The sequence below is a fragment of the Erpetoichthys calabaricus genome, chromosome 6 (assembly GCF_900747795.2).
Source record: "Erpetoichthys calabaricus chromosome 6, fErpCal1.3, whole genome shotgun sequence".
Classification (NCBI taxonomy): Eukaryota; Metazoa; Chordata; class Cladistia; order Polypteriformes; family Polypteridae; genus Erpetoichthys; species Erpetoichthys calabaricus.
The window spans coordinates 203535724-203558579 of NC_041399.2; the positions used below are offsets into that span (position 1 = coordinate 203535724).

A 22856-nucleotide genomic window follows, 5' to 3' on the forward strand; every position below is an offset into this window, starting at 1 on the left:
CTCCCTCTGAATGGTGAGTGGTTTCAGAGGCTCCTTGGCACACCACAAGTCCACCCACCAGCTCTTTTGTTTTGTATAAACCATTGGATTCCCACAAGCTGCAAGAGGAATAATGATCTTCATGCTGGGACTTCTTGTTTTAGTTATAGTTCCTCCTGTTCTTCCTTTTGATTAAATAACAGTAATGCATCAGTATACAGTAATTATGATAAAAAAAAATCTGAAAAGTCACAATTATTAGGTTCCTTTAGGTTATTAGGTTAGGTTATTTTGAAGGCTTCTATTTTCACAAAATTCAAGCAGATTTTCATAATTTCACTTGGCTATTGTAGATATAAATTTAAAACTAAACAATGTTGCAGAATTACTGTAATCTTTTTTTCCTTTGAAAACTGGAAAAAAAAGTGAAATTAATTTATTTTACAATGTAATATTAGTTTTTGATCTACTCTGTTGCATGATTAGTGTGTCTCTTTGTATCATAGAAGTATGACATCAACAGTTTCACTACAGTAGCAGAGATTTTGTACTTTCAGATGCTAGCGCCCTATCCAAACTGGGTTCCTGCCTTGCACACACTATTGCCAATTTAGGTTCTGACCCCCTATGAATCTGAAGTGAATTAAGCAGGTTCAGGTAGTCAGTGGATGAATGGAGGGATCAGTTTTTCAAGTTTTGACCCTTCACTTACTGAGCCTTTAATATAGGCATTTTACAACTCTCTTTCTCAATATTCTGTCTATCGCACATAGTATATGATGAAAGAAACTCGGAATCATCTTGGATATAGCTGGGACCACTTCTTTGAACAGCAGTCAAACCATTCTTTATCAGTTTGGTAGTGAACTTCTCACACTTGTTTCCAACATTTAGAGTTGGGTATGCATCTGATTCGATAGTAAAGCCCTGCTGTATTGAGAAATGCAAAAAAAAAAAAAAAAAACCTCCGTATTCCCTATATATTATGTTGGTTCAGAACAAAAGATAATTTGCTATTGTGCAAGAGCCTTCTTCAGACTGATTTCCAAAATGGCGTTGCATGCACACCGGAAGGGGTTTAGAAGTGTGGAAAACTGGAAAATGGTACCAGAGATGGAAGAACTGTTGTTCATGGAGAAAAGTCATTAGGCAACAGTATCACCATCTTGTTTGGAATAGCATTAAATGAGCTGTGAGGTTGTCTCTCAGGCACACTGTAACATCGTCTCGAATAAAGGAAGTGTCAACTTGACCATCATGTGAGCCCAAAGTGTCACAGATACTTTTGTTTTCTTTTGAGGTATTCCTTTAATTTATGTTGCAGTCAATCCTAAATACCTCAGCCAGTATCACCAGAACAATTGACAGAAAGAAGTCTATTAAGAGCTGCTTTAAAAATTTTATCAGTTATAGCCCTTTCTTCTTATTACCTCGTTCTCACTCCAGGTTGGCTACCTTCACTTTGACCTTTCCACAGTCTTCATTGTAGAACTCTGGCAACATTGTAAAGTGCTCCTATTATCCACTTCTTGAATTTATCATCTGTGGACACAAGGTGGCAAAAGCTCCTGCTTCCTGGTATGCACCCAAGCATATTGTGAATCCAGCCTTTCAGCATCAGTCAAGAATCGGTGACAAACAGATACTGAGTTAATCTGCAGGGAAGAGCGGATCTTCAGTTCAAAAGCGTGACTCTGTGTGAAGGGGCCTCCAGTTTGTGGACCAGAACATAAGAAATTTGAGAAAGGAGAGAAGACCATTCAGTCCATCAAGCCCATCTGTTTAGTTATTAGCTAAACTGTCCCAATATCTCATCCAGATGTCAAAGTCGGTGCTTCAACTCCATGTCTTGGTAATTTTTTTCCAAAGTCCCACAACTCTTTGAAAGACATCCTTCCTGGCTTCAGTTTTAAATGTACTTCCTCTTAACTTCCAAAGATGTCCTTGATTACCCATGATTCACCCTTAAGCCAAAAGAATGATGCTGGATCTACTTTATCACTGCCTTTAAGGATTTTAAAGACCTGGATAAAGTCCCCATGCAGCCTCCTCTGCCCTAAAACACGTTTAATTCTCTGAGTCTGTCATAGGGTGTAGTAACAGTCTTTTCCAACTGTGTTTTAAGACAGACAGAGGGTTTTTAAGTAATCAACAGAAGTTGGGACACCTGTACAAATTGTTTGCTTCAAATTGCAAGGTTTACTGCAGAACATCTGTAGGTTGTAACCTATTAGTTGTTCCCCGAAGATGGCCCATTTGTAATATTCTGAAATTTACTTTTTTTTTTTTCTTCAGTTTTTGCCTACCTGAACTTTTTAAACCTCTCACAGTTTACTGCTTACCTTTCCACCATTTTGGGTCATTCATTTCATTTCAACTGATTAAATCTGATGAAAAATTGAGGTGTTCTAAAACTTTTCACCAGTAGTGTAATTAGAAAAATTGAAACTTAGGAGTAAAAATGTATGCTCATTGTGGCATTTGTTTAGTTACTCTGGAAATGGCATTATGACAGTCAGTGTCTTGCCAGTTATGTAGTGTTTAGCAAAAACTGAAAGGCAAGAAGGTCTTCCTACCTGTAATGACATTTATTTTAGTCTGTCAGTCCTCATGTTCATTTTCCCATCTGATTTGCATTTAGGCCATTTGACTCTAAAAGGTCAGGTCTTGAATTAGGAGCGGTTTCCATGAAATTTGCACAACCACATTATAGGGAACATGGAGCATTGTGAAGGCCTAGTTAGTCACTTGTTGGCTAAAACAGAATGCCAGGATGTGCAGATGACGTGAAAAAAACAAAGTGACCTGTCTTTTACCAAACATTAGCAAACAAGTCGATAGAATACTTGTTACTGAAAAATAAGATTCAATGATATAGAGCCAACAGTGAAACAATTTGAAGTTTCTTGTGGTGTCGAGTAATTTACAACTTCTGGATACAAGATGAAGTATTAAGCAAGAAATCGATACTCATCATCTATGCTTGTGTTGCTTAACCTAGCTTTCTAGTTTAGGATCAGAATCATTACACTGATGTCCTGAAAATAATTTTTATTTTTGTTGTGGTTTCTCCATTCTCCTCTTCCCCAGCAGATGAGGCTATTATGCCATAATGCTTGAAGAACCACATAGCTTTGTGATACTTATAATAAGTTCCATATGTTGTTGTTATTTTCAAATACTGATCCTTAAAGAGAGTTTTGCTGTCACTGGCCAGAATGCACTGTGGTTTTTACTGTGTTAACAAAAGATGAATCTGGTTTAATTATTGTTGCACCTGTCATAAAATTACTTTTGTCAATACTGATTCCTAATTTCCACTTATCTAACCACTGACAATGATGCTTTTAAAAGTTTGTTGGTTAAAGCGCACAAGCAGCGTAACATTTACAAATCACAAGAGTTCATTAAATTAAACATACACATATGTTTAATGCAGCATGTAAGTTTCTTGTACCATTAAAGAATACAGGAAGCATTTTTTTCTTCCCACATTACCCCCACATTGTTAACCAGTCCCATGCTGCTTTTCATTTTTGCCACCAAAAGCGCTCGTAAATTATTTCAACAAGAAGTGAACGGCTCGCTTGTGTAAGCAGGCAAAGTTTGATAAACTGGAGAACAGGCAGCCTGGGGAGCATACTGCACGAATCAGCTGGGCCACTATGCGCATCAATCAATGTGCTGTCAGCCAGAGGAATGCTGGGAATGGAAAAGTCCACAAAGTAGCAGTACACTGCTGAAGTAGAGAGTTGAGAACTTTGATAACCACAGCTGTACCCTTCATTAAAATATCCTCCTTACTTCACCTAAGACAGACAGGTAGGTTCTTCCAAATTGAGATTGTGGACTTTATGACAGACAAGATCCTCAAAGCAATAAATGTATAGCAGGCTTAGTCAGCATGCTGGGTGCCTGCATTAACACACATATATGTCCTAATCTTAAAGCATACTTTTACTTGATATTTTTTTATTTCAAGCCAGAGAAAACCTTAACAGAGTGAAAAATATTACTATTCTTTCACTACTGATGATAAAACCCTTACTTAAAATGTATTTACAGGTAAATTAAAACTATGGAGTTTTCATTTTTCTTCCACATGCATTTTACTTTTTTCTTCTTGAATGCATATGATTTGCATTTTTTTCCCCCTCATTTAAACATACTGGCCTAAACCTGTCCCACTGAGGGTGAGTGTAGAAGTGCGATGATTGATGGTCTGTTTTTCTTCATGTTGGCTTCTGTTTGAACACACTGGAAAGTAATAACCTTGAACAAGATAGATTCTCGGTTGTCTCTGACGCACTGGGTAAAACAATGCTCCTTCTAATGCTGTCTGTGTCAATTCAATCTCCTTCACAGCTAGCTGAAGAGCTCCAGAGCAAACCGGCAAACACTGAGATCAGAGAACTATTGAAACTGCTGTCCAAGGCTCATGTTAAGGTGAGGACATCCACATTTCCCAGCACCTCCTCGCGAGTGAACTGAGGGTCATGTAACACCCTGAAAATGTTTGTTCTTGACATGTCTTCAAATTGATAAATCGTTAAACAGGATGTTTGAAAATAGCAAAGTTCTGTTGTCATAAATATATATCCATTGTGTTGTATACCTTACCCTCCATAATATTTCAAGTGTGAAAAGACTATTCAGTCCATCCAGCTGTTTTGATTTGCAATGAACATTTCTACCTTCTTCACATAAACTTAATTTAGACATTTCAAGATGGTTGCTTTTGATGCTTCAAAAATTATAAAGTTAGAATCATTGACAATGTAATAGCTTATAATGTTTAGGTGTTTGCCTGGGCTGTTGTGTGATATAAAGAGTACTCAGAGGGTCTGGGTGACCAGATAGCAAAAAAAAAAAATCATATATAGCATATATACAGTAATCCCTCGCTATATCGCGCTTCGACTTTTGCGGCTTCACTCTATCACGGATTTTATATGTAAGCATATCTAAATTTATAACGCGGGTTTCTGCGGACAATGGGTCTTTTTACTTCTGGTACATGCTTCCTCAGTTGGTTTGCCCAGTTGATTTCATACAAGGGACGCTGTTGGTGGATGGCTGAGAAGCTACCCAAACAGAGCACACAGTTAAGTTCCTGTGTGCTGATTGGCTCAGCGATGATGCGCCGAATTCGATTCCGTTGCGTTAACCAGGAAGTCTCATCTCGCTCATTCAGCATCAACGTGTTTCGCTGTGTAAAGAGTTAACTTTTGTGCTCTTTTGTGTTTATCTTTGTGCATAGTCAAGCCCTTCGTTATTGCTCCAAAACGATCTGCTCCTGCTACTGCTTCAGGGGCCGTGCCCAAGCGCCAATGGAAGATGCTAACGATTGCCAAAAAGGTAAAAGGTTTGGATATGTTTTATTTAAAAAAGGAGGAAAAGAATATAAGTTCTACGGCCGCCGTGTCCTTTAACCAGGGCGCAAAACGAGTTGTAAGTGGACGTAATAAGGCGGTAAGGTTTATAAGAGTGTGAGAAGGGTTTATAAAGCCTTAAACTATATATAAATAATAAAATAAATATAAGGTTGCTACTTCGCAGATTTTCACCTATTGCAGGGGACACTGGAATGTAACTCCCGCGATAGGTGAGGGATGACTGTATATATATTTAAGATTAGAATTTTGTGCAAGAATGACCTGATTTATATTGGTTTAACCTTTGTTTGTTCTGTGCATTATTAAACCCATTTAATCCAGCTCAGAGACAAGAGAGCTGCAGTGCGGTGCACACAGGAGGAATTGATTTTGAACAGAGTGTTAATTATATGTAAATACTTATACACTCACTGGTCACTTTATTAGGTATACTTGTTCAACTACTTGTTAACATAAATTATTAATCAGCCAATCGCATGGCAGCAACTTAATGCATTTAGGCATGTAGACATTGCCAAGATGACTTGCTGAAGTTCAAACCGAGCATCAGATTGGGGAAGAAAGGTGACTTAAGTGACTTTGAACATGGCATGGTTATTATTGCCAGACGGGTTGGTCCGAGTATTTCACAAACTGCTGATCTGCTGGGATTTTCATGCACAACCATCTCTAGGGTTAACAGAGAATGGTCTGAAAAAGGGAAAATATCCAGTGAGCGGCAGTTCTCTGGGCGAAAATGCCTTGTTGATGCCAGAGGTCAGAGGAGAATGGCCAGACTGGTTTGAGCAGATAGTTGTAAAAGTGTTATTTGACTTACTGTTGCCTTTCTGAGGTATGCAGAAGAGCATCTCTAAATGCACAAAATGTTGAACCTTGAAACAGATGTGGTCTCCTGCTGCTGTAGCCAAACAAGTGCTACTCGTTCTTTCAGGTAAAAACAGGCAACTGAGGCTACAGTTTGCACAGGGTCACCAAAAATTGGACAACAGAAGATTGGAAAAATGTTGCCTGGTCTGATGAGTCTCGATTTCTACTGCAACATTTGATGGTAGGGTCATGAAAGCATGGATCCATCCTGCCTTGTATCAACGGCTCAGGCTGGTAGTGTGGTATGATAGTGTGGGGGCTATTTATTTGGCACACTTTAGGCCCCATAGTTCCAAACTGAGCATCGTTTAAGTGCCACAGCCTACTTGAGTATTGTTGCTGACCATGTCCACCACTTTATAACCACAGTGTTCCCATCTTCTGATGGCCACTTCCAACAGGATAACCCACCATGTCACAAAGCTGAAATCATCTCAAACTGGTTTCTTGAACATGACAATGAGTTCACTGTGATGAAAAGGCCTCCTCAGTCACCAGATCTCAATTGAAGAGAGCGCCTTTGGGATGTGGTGGAATAGGAGAATCGCATCATGGATGTGCAGCCGACAAATCTGTATCCTGTTGTCATGTCAATATGGACCAAAATCCCTGAGGAATGTTTCCAGCACCTTGTTTAATCTGTGCCATGAAAAATTTACAGCAGTTCTGAAGGCAAAAGGGAGTCCAACCCAGGCCTAGCAAGGTGTATCTAATAAATTGGACAGTGAGTTTATACAGTTAGGTCCATAAATATTTGGACAGAGACAACTTTTTTCTAATTTTGGTTCTGTACATTACCACAATGAATTTTAAATGAAACAACTCCGATGCAGTTGAAGTGCAGACTTTCAGCTTTAATTCAGTGGGGGGAACAAAACGATTGCATAAAAATGTGAGGCAACTAAAGCATTTTGTTAACACAATCCCTTCATTTCAGGGGCTCAAAAGTAATTGGACAATTGACTCAAAGGCTATTTCATGGGCAGGTGTGGGCAAGTCCGTCGTTATGTCATTATCAATTAAGCAGATTAAAGGCCTGGAGTTTATTTGAGGTGTGGTGCTTGCATGTGGAAGATTTTGCTGTGAACAGACAACATGCGGTCAAAGGAGCTCTCCATGCAGGTGAAAGAAGCCATCCTTAAGCTGCGAAAACAGAAAAAAACATCTGAGAAATTGCTACAATATTACGAGTGGCAAAATCTACAGTTTGGTACATCCTGAGAAACAAAGCAAGCACTGGTGAACTCGGCAACGCAAAAAGACCTGGACGTCCAGGGAAGACAACAGTGGTGGATGATCGCAGAATCATTTCCATGGTGAAGAGAAACCCCTTCACAACAGTCAACCAAGTGAACAACACTCTCCAGGGGGTAGGCGTATCGATATCCAAGTCTACCATAAAGAGAAGACTGCATGAAAGTAAATACAGAGGGTGCACTGCAAGGTGCAAGCCACTCATAAGCCTGAAGAATAGAAAGGCTAGATTGGACTTTGCTAAAGAACATCTAAAAAAGCCAGCACAGTTCTGGAAAAGCATTCTTTGGACAGATGAAACAAAGATCAACCTCTACCAGAATGATGGCAAGCTGTGACAGCCATGTCAGAGGTTTTCTTTTTACTTTGCTTGCTTTTTAGTCATTCTGATGTGTGTTCAGACCATTGTGTGTGTACATTTTTACTTATTTATTTGCGTATTTATGTGTTTGTTTATATAAAGAACTTCTGTAAAAACTCAAATTTCCCCTTGGGGACAAAAAAGTTCTATCCATTATCAATTATTTGCGGATGACATTGTGCTGTGTGGCCTGATTGAGAATATTGTAGAAAGGAAAATGGAGAAAAGCTATGGAGGATTTAAGGGACAAGAAAAAGATGGAGAAGTTAACCTCCAGACAGAAATGCTTAAAAGGATGGAAAAGTTGAAATATCTAGGATCAACAATAACATATGATGGAGAGCTAGGTTTAGAAATAAACTATAGAGTGCAACCAGGTTGGAAAAACTGGAAAAAGGTGTCGGGAGTGTTATGTGACTGACAAATTAGTGTAATAGTGAAGGATAAAGTGTACAAGAGAGTGGTCAGACCATCATTGTTGTATGGACCAGAAACCTGGGCACTGGAAGCAAACTGGATGCTATGGAAATGAGGATTTTGAGATGTGTGGAGTAATACAGCTTGATAAGATCAGGAATGAGATAATCAGCGGTTCAGTTCAAGTTGGGGAAATCTCAAAGAGTTCAGTTCATGTTCATTGATGCATACACAATATATTGAGACTAGTGACTGTAGTATACTACCAACAAAAGACAATAAATACAACACTAAACTTAATCTTTACACCAAAATGTATAGATGCAGAAGTCATTACAAGTGGCTGTTGGGTAGTTATATGACTGATTAAAACACTGTTTCTAAATCTAGCAATGCAAGTGCCAATGATCCTTTACATTTTCCACAAATGGTAGCATCCATCCTCTTCCGCTTATCCGAGATCGGGTCACGGGGGCAGCAGCTTGAGCAGAGATGCCCAGACTTCCCTCTCCCCGGCCACTTCTTCTAGCTCTTCCGGGAGAATCCCAAGGCGTTCCCAGGCCAGCCGAGAGACATAGTCCCTCCAGCGTGTCAAATGGTAGCAGAAAAATAAAATGTCCATCCGGTGTAGCCAAGGTCCTTGATAATGCAGTTTGTTTTTCTGAGGCAGTGTGTGTTGTATATATCCTGATTATAAGGATGTGCCAGTTATATTCATAGCCCACCTTTGTACCCTCTGTATTGCTTTGTGGTCTGAGCTCAACAGGTTCCATACCAAGATGTGGCCTTAACGTGTCATGAAGATCAAACCCGTTTTACCAGAGCTCTTCCAGAAAGTTAATAGAGTACATACAACTATGAAACTTACATTCAGTAGGCTCCTTATTTTGGGTTTTAAGTAGTGTCATTTTTCTTAACGATACATTGCAGTGGCATTTTCCATTAAGGCAGTACCAGGTTTAGCACCTGATACATGCCTTAAACTTAAGAGGTAGGCCAAGATGCACACAGTTGAGTCTTAAGAAGATATTAATAAAATAAAGTATTATCTCCAACACATGCAGTAGCAAACATGAAAATTGTATTTAACTGAAGGGGAAATATTTAAGTTGTAAGGTATTAATTCACTCCATCGCACAGAATTTAGTAACTTTCACACAAAACCGGACACATATTTAGGCTAAATCGCTCTGGCATCTGAAAGTGAAAGTGAGAATCCACTGGATACAGTTGCTTATGTGTGTTTGCTCTACCTGGCCACTACTTTTTTTTTTTTGTTACTAGTTTTTAATTATGTAATTATGCAAATACATGTTACAGCAAACCAATCACAGCCATGAAAACATTTATACATTGTAGTTTACGTTTCTGTTTAACCTGCTGAATTGCTCAAACATAAATGAAAGCAGAATTTGAGACAAAGAATCAGTGAAATTTAAAACACTGTTTAAGACAAGACAAGGAAATAAATGTCTCCTTCTCCAATTCACAAAAACACTGTTTTTGATCATTAGTTTTTGAAATTCACCCATCCCTTTCTGATTTATTTGGCAAATATAAAAACCTTGCTTTTCTTTTTCTTCTTACGTCAATTGCTGACTGGTTTAGAACATGCCAGTATTGGAGTCTCCAATTATTGGAATTATGTTGATTAAATTTGATTTGAGTATTTGAGGAAAGTGCTTGTTTTCTTTCTTTAAAATGTTATTTTAGTTCAAGTGTTTTAATTTGAAAGAATCCATTGTGAGACCTCTTTAAATTTTGAGAGGAAAAATGCCAGATTCACTCACAAAGTACATGCCCTAGTTTTGATGTTAAGAAGTGGTGTGATCCCTGAGGTAACAAGGTTATACAGTGAAGTCTGTTTTCATAGAGCCTGTTACAGCATTGAGGTAGGACTCAATGGCATCTCAAGTCCAGCCTTCCTTACTTGCATAACCGTATTCTCAAAAGGGATTGCATGAAAAATGAACTCCTTCACCAACACCTTAATCCACTAGTGGCCACATTAACAGCATCACATCATTTATGCCTTCAAGTGCAGACTTCAAGCTGTTTAAATGGTTCCACCTGCAAGCGTCATGCTCCATTGCCGTGCACCTTATATCTTTTGCACCGCTTGTGGTGTTGACAGTCAGTACAGTTAGCAGCTCCTTGACGGTTTTCTCGTGAGCCCGGGAATGTGTGTTGAGTGAAGAAAAACACAACAAAGTGAACTTTTCTTGGGAGAAATGAGTATATAAGATATTAACGAAAACTGACTTTGAAAAATTGTTCTTAATGAATTTCAATGAATAAATAATCTCTTTGTAATAGAAAGGAACTATAGAACAGCTAAACATGTCTGATTTGAAATTAAGCATTTCTTCTATAGCTTATGATCTCTAAGGGCTTTCATTTGATATAGAGGCATTTTATGGTTCCATCGCATAAAATACAAGCAGATGGATAGTTTGAATGGCTGCTCTGTGCAGTAATATCACTCTTTATTATATTTGAAATGAACCATTTATTGGAATGAGAATAAATTGCCCCTGCATAATAGCTTTTTTTTCTTTTGATAACTTACATATGAAGAAATACACTTTATCTTTATTGACCCAGGTAAAGAGACTAATACTGTTATGCTTAAGAATTTTGATTAAAGTAAAGGGCTGTGTTCATAAAGATTTGTCTGGAACACTTGAAATCATTGAATGCTTATGTCTAAATCAATGTTTTTGTTATACTTGCAGACTTTGTCCATTCAAACAAAGCATAAGCTATTTAGAAAAATATTTGAAAAGAAACTGCCCACAGTTAACTGCGAACACGATGGCATGCATTATATACTGTAACTTGTTCAAAGAGTATGTCATTAAGTCACTGAAGCATTAGAACAAGAAAAGCACCAGATTGTAAGACTTTAGATGAGAACAGGACAATCGGTGTAAAGCATTCTTTTTAGCAGATATTTAGGAAATACAGTCAAAGCTAAATTTGAGGGTTCTCAAGAAATGTAAATTACTGTGCGATGGACTGGTACACAGCACTGGTTTAGATCCCGCCTTGCTTTTACTCCCCTGAACTTGAATTGGATTTAAGGGTTTGAAACTTGTTTTTTCTATTAAAAAGCATTTCAACATATATTATAATATAATACATGGTATACGCTGAGTACCTTGTTCCATATTTTTGACGTTTTCTGTGCAAAGCAACATGTGATAACATTTTTTTTAATTTATTGTTCCCTACTCCTGCAGATGTGTCCTTGAAATACTTTCTTTAGAGGAACAACTTTCGTCTGCCTTACTTCTTTCCGTCACAATCTCAAACACTATGTTCACATGACCCTTCACTCTCTGTTTTTCTTAATTAAAAAGCTCAACCTCCTTCGGTCTTTCTTCATAGCTCATTTCCTGCAGTGCTGAAGTCTCACTAATAACTGCTGTCTGCATTTTCACTAGCACTGTTTTGGAGCTCACATAAGATAAGATAAGATTATTCAACTGGGTTTACCAGGTATAGCAAGATGCTGGGCAGAAAAATCCCACTGTTGTCTTGGCTTTGTCATTTTACAGTCTAATAATCTTGTTTGACTATTTTTATGTCCTTATTTTATCTCTTTTGTGAGCTGGGGGGCTAATCGCACCCCTGCAGGTTAAAAAAAGACGCTGAAAGACTACCTTCACATTGCTCCCTTGCTGCTGGACTTACTTGCGGCTAATCTATTGCATGATCCGCACGGTACTTCACAGACTTAAAAGTCCAAACAGCACCTCTCAGTTTCTGATTGTTTGTTTGCTTTTCTCTCTCTCAGACCTGCACTGCTCCTGGCGCACACTTCTTTAAAGAGGAAGATATGCTCGTATTCTTTTAATTGTAAGACGGAATTGTCATCTCTGTCTTGTTAAGGAGCACATTTAAGCATGTTTGTTTGCAGTGTTTGAATAAAGTTCCTGTCTCTACCATCTTCTGTGTTTCTGTGCAAATCTGTGACCCAAGCGTGACAAGGGTTCTGTTTGGACTTTTAAGTCTGCGAAGTACCGTGCGGATCATGCAATAGATCAGCCACAAGTAAGCCCAGCAGCAAGGGAGCAATGTGAAGGTAGTCTTTCAGCATATTTTTTATAACCTGTAGGGGTGAGATCAGCCCCCCAGCTCACACTTTATTATACTCTATGAATGTGTAATGTTTTATAGTCCAATACAAGTTAACGAATTATTTAATGTATAAATAATTTAGTCCTGAACGTGTTCCATTTTCTTTTCCAAATACATTAAGATATACATGCACATAAAAAACCAGAATTTGTTTCTGAAGTCGCGTGGTTGGGGTTGAGGCCGCTTCTTAAATGCAAGTAATGGGCTGCTATATGGCAGACGCAGTGCTTGCAGGGCCAGGAAGAGAGTGAGAAAAATAACAAAAACAAAAAAATGAAGCCCACACAAACACAAAGAGAAAAAGCAAACCTCATATAGACAGTGATCAAAGCTGATATCATAGTACGTGCTTTTTAGTCATGTCAGATTTGGTGGTCTCATCACTGGACCATGTCAGTTTAAATGCCTGAAAATTGCTGGGCATGTTTAATTTACCAGTCTCATGCCAACCTTCTAGCACAGTGGTGATCGGCCCTTTTTGTCAAGGTCTTTTTTATTGTTGTATATACAATGTACAGTGAAATTCTTACTTCTGTTATGTTGCTTGTAGACACAATAATAATAATAAACACAAACATCAGGAAAAGGATAAGCTTTGACTTAAATCTAATATTAATTATACAGTAAATAATACTAAGCCTTACATTACATAGACAAGAATCACAGAAGATGAGGTGCTGCTTTCACTAAGTCGATTACAAACAGTCTACCACATTATGACAGTTGAGCAGCCTTATTTCTTGCTGGTAGAAACTGTTTTTAAATCTCGCAGTTTTATAGCACCTACCTGATGGAAGGAAAGAGAAAACTGTGCATGCATGGTGATTGGGATCCTTTGTAATTAATTTTGCCTTTCCCAGACAACGCTTGGCAAATATGCCCTGCAGGGATGGTATCTGTGTTCCAATGATGGTCATCTGCACCGTTTTCACCACCTTCTGCAATGCCTTGCCATCACTAGCTGAACTGCTACCATACTAGCACACCATGCAGCCTATCAAGATGGTCTCTACAGTATATTTCTAAAAATTGATGAGGGTTGCTTGAGACATGTGGGCCTTCCTCAGACGTCTGAGAAAGTAAAGTCGCTGATGGGCCTTTTTGGTGACCACTATAGTATGTTCTGTCCACCTAAGACCATTAATGATGGTATCCCCCAGGAATTTAAAACTGTCAACTCTTTCTACGTACTCCTCCGCATTGTAAACCGGATGTGATTTACCTGCTACTTCCTGAAATCAGTGATTATCTCCTTACTCTTGCCGGCATTCAGGTTATTGTCCTGACACCACTCTGACAGGAGCCTCATCTCCTCTTTGTAGGCCTCCTCATCAGTATCTGTGATCAAGCTTGTGATGGTGGAATCATCAGCAAACTTTATGATGGTATTGAAGATATATTTTGACATACAGTCATGGGTGAACAGAGAGTAAAGAAGGGACAGCATGCTACCTGATGGAACCAGGCACTGTACAATAGGTTAACAACTATGGCGAGTTCAGACGCAATCACTGCCCTTAACCCCCCCCCCCCAATTCTGTCATGGTACATAAAACACAAGACATCAGGCAGACATCCAAAACACCCACATTCCTTGTTCCTTGTCACTGCCTTATACACATTGAACTTCTGTATGAGCATTCCTTGGTTGTCGGCACTCATGCATATGAGCTCACCCCTGTGACTAAAAAGAAAATAATGCCTGTTAGATTTTTTCTGGTGAGTCGGGGATTAATTAGAGTCACTGAGCATGGATGTTATATCACTGGCTTCATGAGGTTGACCACCAACTGCATTCGACTCACTGAGATTATGTACATGAATACTATGACTGGAAAAATGGCATAATGTAACAAATCCTTAACTCTTACAAGGTGGGCATCAACAAAAGTAGACTTTAAGTTGTAGAATAACTGAAACTGTTTATAAGCTTGTCGAAAGTAGATGTTTTTTATTCTCTAGATAGCAGCAAAGACTGCAAAATAAACTAAGGCTTGCACACTTAAGGCATCCATTCTCTTTCCAATATGACATCAAATACTGGCCTTTGAACTTGCTTGCCAATAAGACTAACTGTATGCCACCTACAAAAAGGTAAAATGCAGCCAGACTGCAGTATCTAGTATGTAGGAACAAGAAGGAAAAACTGTGTCATCACTACAACCCATATTGCAGAGTCCCATACCAATGTATTTCAGGTGGTTACTTGGAATAGTATCAAATGCTAAGAAAATACTTAAAAAGACAATAAAAGAGACTGGAAGAAAGGAAAATGAGCAACAGTTGAAGGACTTTGAAATATGTAAGGCTGTTATGGACTCTAATCACCGTGCTGGAGAGATGATTGACACATGCAATCAGTAACAGTGAACCTATAAACCTATCATTGGTTACTTCTTTGTTTTGCCCAATTTGAGCCACCAAATGAATTTTGACATCTTTCACGAAAGCAAGGTTTTCTGTAAAAATTAAGCCTTGAAGGAGAAAAACCACATGACAGCTGTGCTACCATCTGCACAATTTTCTAGCCCCTTAAGTTTAAATTTAGGTTTATTAAGGTAACAAAGTGCAGTAAAATTCTTACTTGCATGTGTGAATCAACTTTCAATACATTGTCACTTTCTGGAAATATGATTGGTAATTAGAATTACTTTATGTTAGCAATATTATGTTGTCAATGATTGCATTTACATGCACACCGCTAACCGGGTTAATGTGAATAACCCAGATGAAGCAGAAACGTGGTTTCTTAAAAATCCGTGTTTACATGGGGCATATTATCTTCTGGAGTTCTCTTCAGTCAAAACTCTCCAATGTCACTAAGCTGTGCAAAAAAGTTAAATGTCAGTATTGGTTACTGAAAATAAGAATGACACCTGTGATACTGACTAAACATAATTTGCTTATGTTTTCTACAATTGACAGTTTATTTATAGGTGTCTGTTACCAAATAGCACTCGGCACACTTTTTTCTGCTTGGCTGCGCAATTGTACCCTGCAAAGGCACAAACCAGAAAGCGTGCTTCTTGCCTTACACGCAGTGCTGTTGGAATTTTTATATATAATATGCTACTGTGGCTGTCCATTTGTCTGTCCAGGATTTTAAATCACCTGTAGCTCGCAAACCATTGAACTATTGACCTGAAATTTGGTACACAGATACTACATGACGTCCACACTCCGCTTTCAGGGTGATGATTGACCTCCAAGGTTATTCCTCTTTTTATTTTTATTTTATTTTATTTTATTGTAGAATCAACTCTCGGCAGCGGCCAGCAGGGCAGCCGTTAGGCGCATGCGTACGGGCGCTGTTCTCATCCCTACCACCTTCCCGTCACTTCCTCTACCTCTTCATATCTTAAATCATTCTTGAGGCAGATTGAAGACTTAAATGCCAGCTTAAGTGAAAAATTAAGGAAAGCGTAGTAATTGCCACACAAACACTGACTTAATCAGTTTTAACGTGAAAAGATGCTGACGAAAGAAGAGAAGAATCGGGCCGCTAGGGTGGAGAAAAGAAGAGCTGCTCAGGAAGCAGCAAGCGCATCAACCTCTGAGCAAATGAATGATAAATGTACAGAAAAAGAGAATGTAAACTAGGAATGCCCAAGTCAAGTGGATTCACTGCACGTTATCATGCAGTGCGCCGTTACTGGTAATAATAACAATGCAGGTGTTTTTACTTAAATAAAATAAGCATTGTGTTAGGTTATTCCTTACTTTAAGAAGTAATCGACTACGTAATGAAAATTACTTTTAACATGTTACCCTACTGCTCTTGAGATTGTGTTGCTGAGCTTATCACTACATTGAACTCATTAACATTAATTTTGCAGTTTCTGACATATTAAGACACAATATTTCAGCCAGGAGAAGTAAAAATTCAGTCGACTGAACACTTGTCTCAGGAAATTAGCTTTCTGGATGCTTCCACTGTTTTCTGAATGTTGCTGCAGGAGTTGTGTGCAAAGCTAACACATGCACAAGCTAAAAGATTGCAACAGACATGCACAGAGTGCAAATTCCGTAACAGTAACCTGGTTAAAGGTTTACATGGCAACATAATGGGGGCAGAGAAAACTACCTTTGTTAACCAGATCTCTCGGAGGCCAGTAGTTTCTCCCAACTGGAATTAGGGTTTACATGATATTTTAGAAACCAGGTTTCTGTGAATAACCATCTTGTTGAGGCACACGTAAGCATGCTTGACGGACGGACAGAAGGATAGATAGATTATGCTTTATTGGTCCCCAAAGGGAAAATAAAATTTTATAGAAGCTCCAAAAAAAATAAATACAATAAAAAAGCACTAAACCCCCAAATGCATACAGAATCTTCTGGCTTGGACATCAGAGAGCTGTTATGAAGTTTTGATATAAAAAATTGTAAGCCTACTGTCTGAAAGCTGGATGCTTTTCTTTTTATGATTAAAAACAAAGTTATTTTTAGTTCTCATTTCAGTTCTCAACATTTCTTCCTTACTGACTAAAGGTGCCTTTTGAATCAAATGATTTCTGGACAATAGTTACCTTTTTTGTGAAGCTTGCTAACCATGGAAGTAGGAGGTTAATAATATAAAAAAGAAAAATAAAAGGAAGGGTTTAGCCAGACAGAGCCCTGTTGTGAACATAGGTCTTTTTTTACATGTTAGTGAACTGTTCTGACATCAGTCTTGGGACCAGACTGTTGAAAGATGCGATGGTTGATTGGCATTTCTGTGAGGTCTAATTGTATCATATATTGAAGTGAGCATGTCGAAAAACATTGGTACATCACCAGGGGGGCTTTCAGATGAGCCGTGTTTGTTCAGCAGCTCTGTCCTGCTGTGGAGCAACAAGAAGGTGGAGTGTTGCCTTTTAATCTCAGTTGTTATTGGAAATTCAAGAATGTCTGCTGTCATTATAAAAATATCTTTTCAACTGAATTAAGGCATTCATTCTTTGAAAACAAAAAGAAAAAATCAGATACAGAAGATGCTACTGTATACTTTTTTTTTTTTTTTTTTAAAGAAAAAGCTTTTAAAGTCTTTAAATTACTACCATTTTGTTTTCTAAATGAGTAAAGATGGTGTTTGCTACTTTTGAAACCTCATTGTATGATATGAATTGAATTCTGTCTCATAGCCACATCTGGAAGTTATATGCAAATAGATCAAAATAATATTCAAACTACAGCATTATAGTTAAAAATGTTATTTACGAAGCATGTGAGACTTTCCTTTGGTGAAATTTGTTACTGCCAGTGAATTGTTTTTGCGCTTATGCAGATATTTTTTTCCATGTTTGCAGAGCTTACTTTCTGTCCATGACACAGTAGCCCAGAAGAGTTACAATCCTGAACTGCCTCCGCTGCCAGATGACATTGATGATGATGAAGATTCAGTGAAGATCATCCGATTAGTCAAGAACAAAGAACCACTAGTAATAACTTATCTAGGTTTCTTTATGTTATTTTGATTTCTGACTTATTCATGAATATGTCACTTTTTGGCAAATGTTTCTGAAACATAAATTACAAGACTATTTACCTCATGTTTGTTTAATAAATTCAGTGTTCTATTTCAAATTCTTGAAAGGGAAGTCAGTGGTAAAGTAATTAAACATTTTCTGGGCAGATTTTTCATTCACCCCCCTACACCTAAACCCACTCCCATCCCACAGTATGTGCCCAGGTTAGTGGATTGGGGAGCGGAGTGAATTCCTTTGCCATAAGGTCTGTGGGGACTTTCATTCCATTTACAGTGATCTCAGAGGTCTTTCTCTCATAATGATTAATCTATTAACTTAATTGCATTTTGTTTAACGGATTGCATTCAGTAGCACTGATTAATTACTCTCATTCTTTAGTCTATGACTTCATTTTTTAAATGATACAGTTAAATCCCCATGATCTTTTCCCAAACTGACGTGTTTTTTTTTTTTTCTTGGGCTTGAAATTAAATCTCAATAATATATTAGCTTACATGTCGAGACAATGGAATAATTACATCTGAAAGGGCTAAACATATGTGTCTAGCAAAAATGAAAAAAACATACTAGTGCAGTTCCATTTAAAAAATGTGCTGTTTTGGTTAGAATTGCAAAAGACTAATATTAAACTACTGTGTGTAGGAACTCAATACTGTCTGTTATGATTTGAAAAGCTTTAAGATAATAAACAAGGAGTATAAAATAAGTAAAAGGAGTATTTACAAAATACCAGACATCAGTGTTCTCATTTGATAACTGATAAAGTTACATATTTTATAGATGGACATGTAATACTATAACTACAAACTTTGACAACGTTTTAGTCTTCATAATGCTATATGAGAAACATTTTAACAGGGTAGGAAATTTTTTAAATGGCATTTTTGGCCTGACTAACTAAAATCCTGGGGCACTTTTTAAACAAATAGGGTAATTTGGCGAAATATATAAATTACCATATATACCTACGTTTAGGTTCTCCCTCGGATAAGTTGGGGCTTGATTTTACCGTATAATTTCTGGTATTTTATAATGTGGAAAACTCGCGCTGTTGATCCAAGAGATTATTATATGCCAACGCCCACCAGAGAGAGTAACAACGGAGAACACTGCTTTATTTTTCTATGTATTGTGCCTACGTAAGTAGTAAGTAGTAATACCCAAACTAGTCCGAAGTGACATTTGCACTGTTTTGTGTTTTTTGTATCTCACACCCTCATACACCTTTAGCATAACAGCATTCCGTATCTACGATGGAGCGTTCGATCAGAAGAAAATATGAAGCCGGTTTTAAATTTAAAGTCATTGAAGTAGCGAAAGAAATCTGTAACTGTGCTGCTGCAACAAAATTTGATGCATCTGAGAAACTGGTGCGAGATTGAAGGAAACAAGAAGATGTAAAAAAAATAAATAAATAAATTAAGTGTTGCATTTTTGAACAGGTCTATAAGTCGGGTCTGATTTTTATGATCGATATTGCGGGTTTCAAGACCCCGACTTATACTCGAGTATTTATGGTAATATTTTACATTTTCAGAATGGTAAAAGTGACCTTTTTAGTCCTATCAGTAGAAGAGCAAATTACACATTAAGCAGCATATCAAATCATTTTTTGTCAAACCATAAGTAGTGCATTGATACAATCAAAATGAAACCTGTTTCTTTGTTAGTAAAGTTTCATGTGACAGCTGCCATATTTATTTTACCAAAGGTATTTATGTGAAAATACCAAAATTCAAGTCCAATGTTGTGTGATCTGGAAATCAAAGCCCCAGATTTCAGCCATTTATTCATGTTAACTTCTCCACCATGAAGATAGTCTGACATCAGGCAGCCTGACAGGACTGTTGCAGAAAAAGCAGAGAATGTCAGCAGATGCATGTATTTAAAGGAAAATTGGTGTAATAAAATATGCTACTGTAGTTAATGGTGCAGCATGTCTATATTCTACCAGTAACATGGTGTAGTACAGCTTGCTAAAAATAATTGTGGTAAAGCAGAACCATGGCACAAATGAGCTTAGGTGCCTGGGCATAAAAAGTAGTGAAGAAGGCATATTTGTTTTATTGTGGAAAGTTTTTGAGGACACCTCATCTTAAAACATAAAACATCTTTTCAAATACACGGATTCTTTACAATGTGTACCCACAGTATGATATTTATTTCTCTTGTCACTACTTTATTTTGCATTGTTTTGTCTTGGTAGAGTCCTGTTTGACTCTACTTTCCCCTTTTGTACTCTTTTTTTTTTTTTATGTAGACTTTATCAGAATACCTCAGATTCTATAAACTTACCACTGTTTGTAAAGTACTGTACTTTAGCACTTCTCCCCACCTTCCCTTCTACATCTATAGCCTATGGCAGTTACATAAAGTAAAAGGACAGGCAGCAGTTAAGATACACATGTTAATAATGTATTATTGATAATACCCTTAGGCCAGCAATTGTTGTGGTACAAAATATCCTCTGATTCATAACCAATCTCAAACAGCCATACTTCAGACCAATGGGTACACACACTGCCTTTTCACGCCTGCCCTCAAGTAGTGGATACCATTTGTTTAGCTGAAGCTTGCCAGCTTCCTGTGGGGGAATGTCTCCTAGAATGTCCTACACAGAATCCCCTTGCCAAACCTGAGGCATCTGTCCTCAATCCTGCTGTAAATTTCACATCCTGAGTCAGTCCTAAAGACTCAGGGGATTGGGAGGCAGGTGTCATTTGTCTGACATGAAAGTACACCAAGCCTAATGAAACTCTAATATTACATTTGCTTTGTCCATCCATCCATCCATCCATTTTCCAACCCGCTGAATCCGAACACAGGGTCACGGGGGTCTGCTGGAGCCAATCCCAGCCAACACAGGGCACAAGGCAGGAACCAAATCCCAGGCAGGGTGCCAACCTACCTCAGGACACACACAAACACACCCACACACCAAGCACACACTAGGGCCAATTTAGAATCGCCAATCCACCTAACCTGCATGTCTTTGGACTGTGGGAGGAAACCGGAGCGCCCGGAGGAAACCCACGCAGACACGGGGAGAACATGCAAACTCCACGCAGGGAGGACCATTTGCTTTGTCTGACTTACAAATAAAGACATACAAAATATTTATCAACTTATATACAAAAGAACATTTGGAGATATACAGTACATAGTTGCAGTGCACTTGCACGCAGGATGACAGTCCACTACCTTACTGTCAGTAGTTCTTTCACACTTCACCGACTTACAAGCGGTGTCCAATAATTTATCTACCCGAGTATGAAAGAAAGTAACAAGTGTTTTGAAACAAGTCTGGGCTGCTGTGACATGTTTTAAGGTTAATCCTACAAAGTTGTGGCTCAGTGTGAGTCTAACATTCCAAGAGACAGGATGTCAAAGAGAGTCCTCGTGTACTCAAGTAAGCAAATGCTAGATTTGGAGCAAGGTTCAGTGATAACATTTCTCACAAAAGAAGAGAAAAACACAAAGGAGATCCATAAACGCATGACTGCAGTTTATGGCGAGTCTGCCCCATCATCCTACAAAGTAAAATTTTGGAGCAAACAGTTTAAGTAGGGTAGAGAGTCTATTGAAGATGACCCTCACGCTGGACGGCCTGTGGAAGCAACTTCCACAAAAATGTGCAAGAAAGTTGAGGATTTAATTTTGTCAGACAGTCAAATTAAGGTTTCTTAAATAGCTGACAAAATGGGCATCTCAGCAGGTACAGTTTGGAAAATAATTCATGAAAAGTTGGGCATGTCAAAGGACAGTGCAAGATGGATCCCGAGAATGCTGACACCATGTCAGAAGACCACGAGGCTCCAGTGCTGTCAGGAGAACTTGGAGATGCTCCATGAATACCAAGTGATTTTTTTTTTCATTGTTTGGGGACTTAGAGATGAGACTTGGGTCACAGAGATTCTGAGTCCAAAATGGAGTCAATGCAGTGGAAGCACAAGTCATCCCCCACCCTAAAAAAGTTCAAAACAGAAAAATCTGCAGGCAAAGTCATAGCAACTGTCTTCTGGGATATTGAAGGACTATTGCTTCTGGAATTCATGCCACACAAGACAACCACAACTGGGGAGAGTTATGCCAACACAATAATCGCTTTGTGGGAGTCAATCAAGGAGAAAGATGAGAAAAACTCACAGCAGGCATGCAGCTTCTTTATGACAATGCACCGGTTCAGAATGTGGGTTCCAGCAGCTGAACCATCCATCTTACAGTCCTGTCCTGGAATTTTGAAGAAATCTCTCCGTGGACAGCGGTTTTCAAGTGACAAAGATGTCAAGGCAGCTGTGATGTCCTGGCTTGAAGTTCAAACAGAAGATTTTCACACTGTTCGTCAAAACCTGGATGTAACTCAGAAACCTTGATGTTTAGTCCAGTAAGGTATATTCAAACTAGCACTCAAACCCAATATATATCTTGCTTTTTTAGCCCGTGTACTAACCTTAGCATTAGTTTTATTCACATTTTGTTTATCTAATTGGTTTAATACCAATGTGTGATAAGAACATATTTCATGTACATGTATTAGTGATAAACCTTGTGAATAATTGGATTAAAGGTTTGTTCTTTAACAGTTGCCAGTGGTTATACAGGGGTGGGCTTAAGTAGGTTTACAGTTGTGAGTACATGAGGCTCGGCAATTTGAGCACTTTCAAGATTGTACCTAAGTGCACTGTGCCATTGTGATATTCTTTTGAGGTAATAAAGCTATTGTAATAATCATGACCTACACGTCTTTTTCTGTATGAATAACTGTAAACCTACAGTACTTTTGCCCAACCCTGTATATGTTCAATTGGCCATTATACTGTGTGTACCTGAATTTATTTTTTGGTTTTGTTCAGTTTATCTCTTAGCTTTTAATGTTGTATGCACTCTTAAATTAAATCACACACTCAGTGTTTTACCTGAGTAAACCATGATAGTACAATATAATGGGTTGACTCCTTATTTCTTGTATTT

General features: G+C 38.2%; 1 protein-coding gene across 3 annotated transcripts in view; it reads left to right on the plus strand.

Moving 5' to 3' along the window:
* mpp7a (MAGUK p55 scaffold protein 7a) overlaps positions 1-22856 on the plus strand; it is a 346325-nt gene that overhangs the window by 226032 nt on the left and 97437 nt on the right. For 2 of the 3 annotated variants that reach the window (XM_051928989.1, XM_028804346.2), the window contains exons 5-6: positions 4345-4425; positions 17706-17837. In XM_051928989.1, coding sequence (XP_051784949.1) covers positions 4345-4425; positions 17706-17837 — 213 coding nt within the window. The remainder of the gene's footprint in view (positions 1-4344; positions 4426-17705; positions 17838-22856) is intronic. The other variant, XM_051928990.1, reaches the window with a different exon arrangement.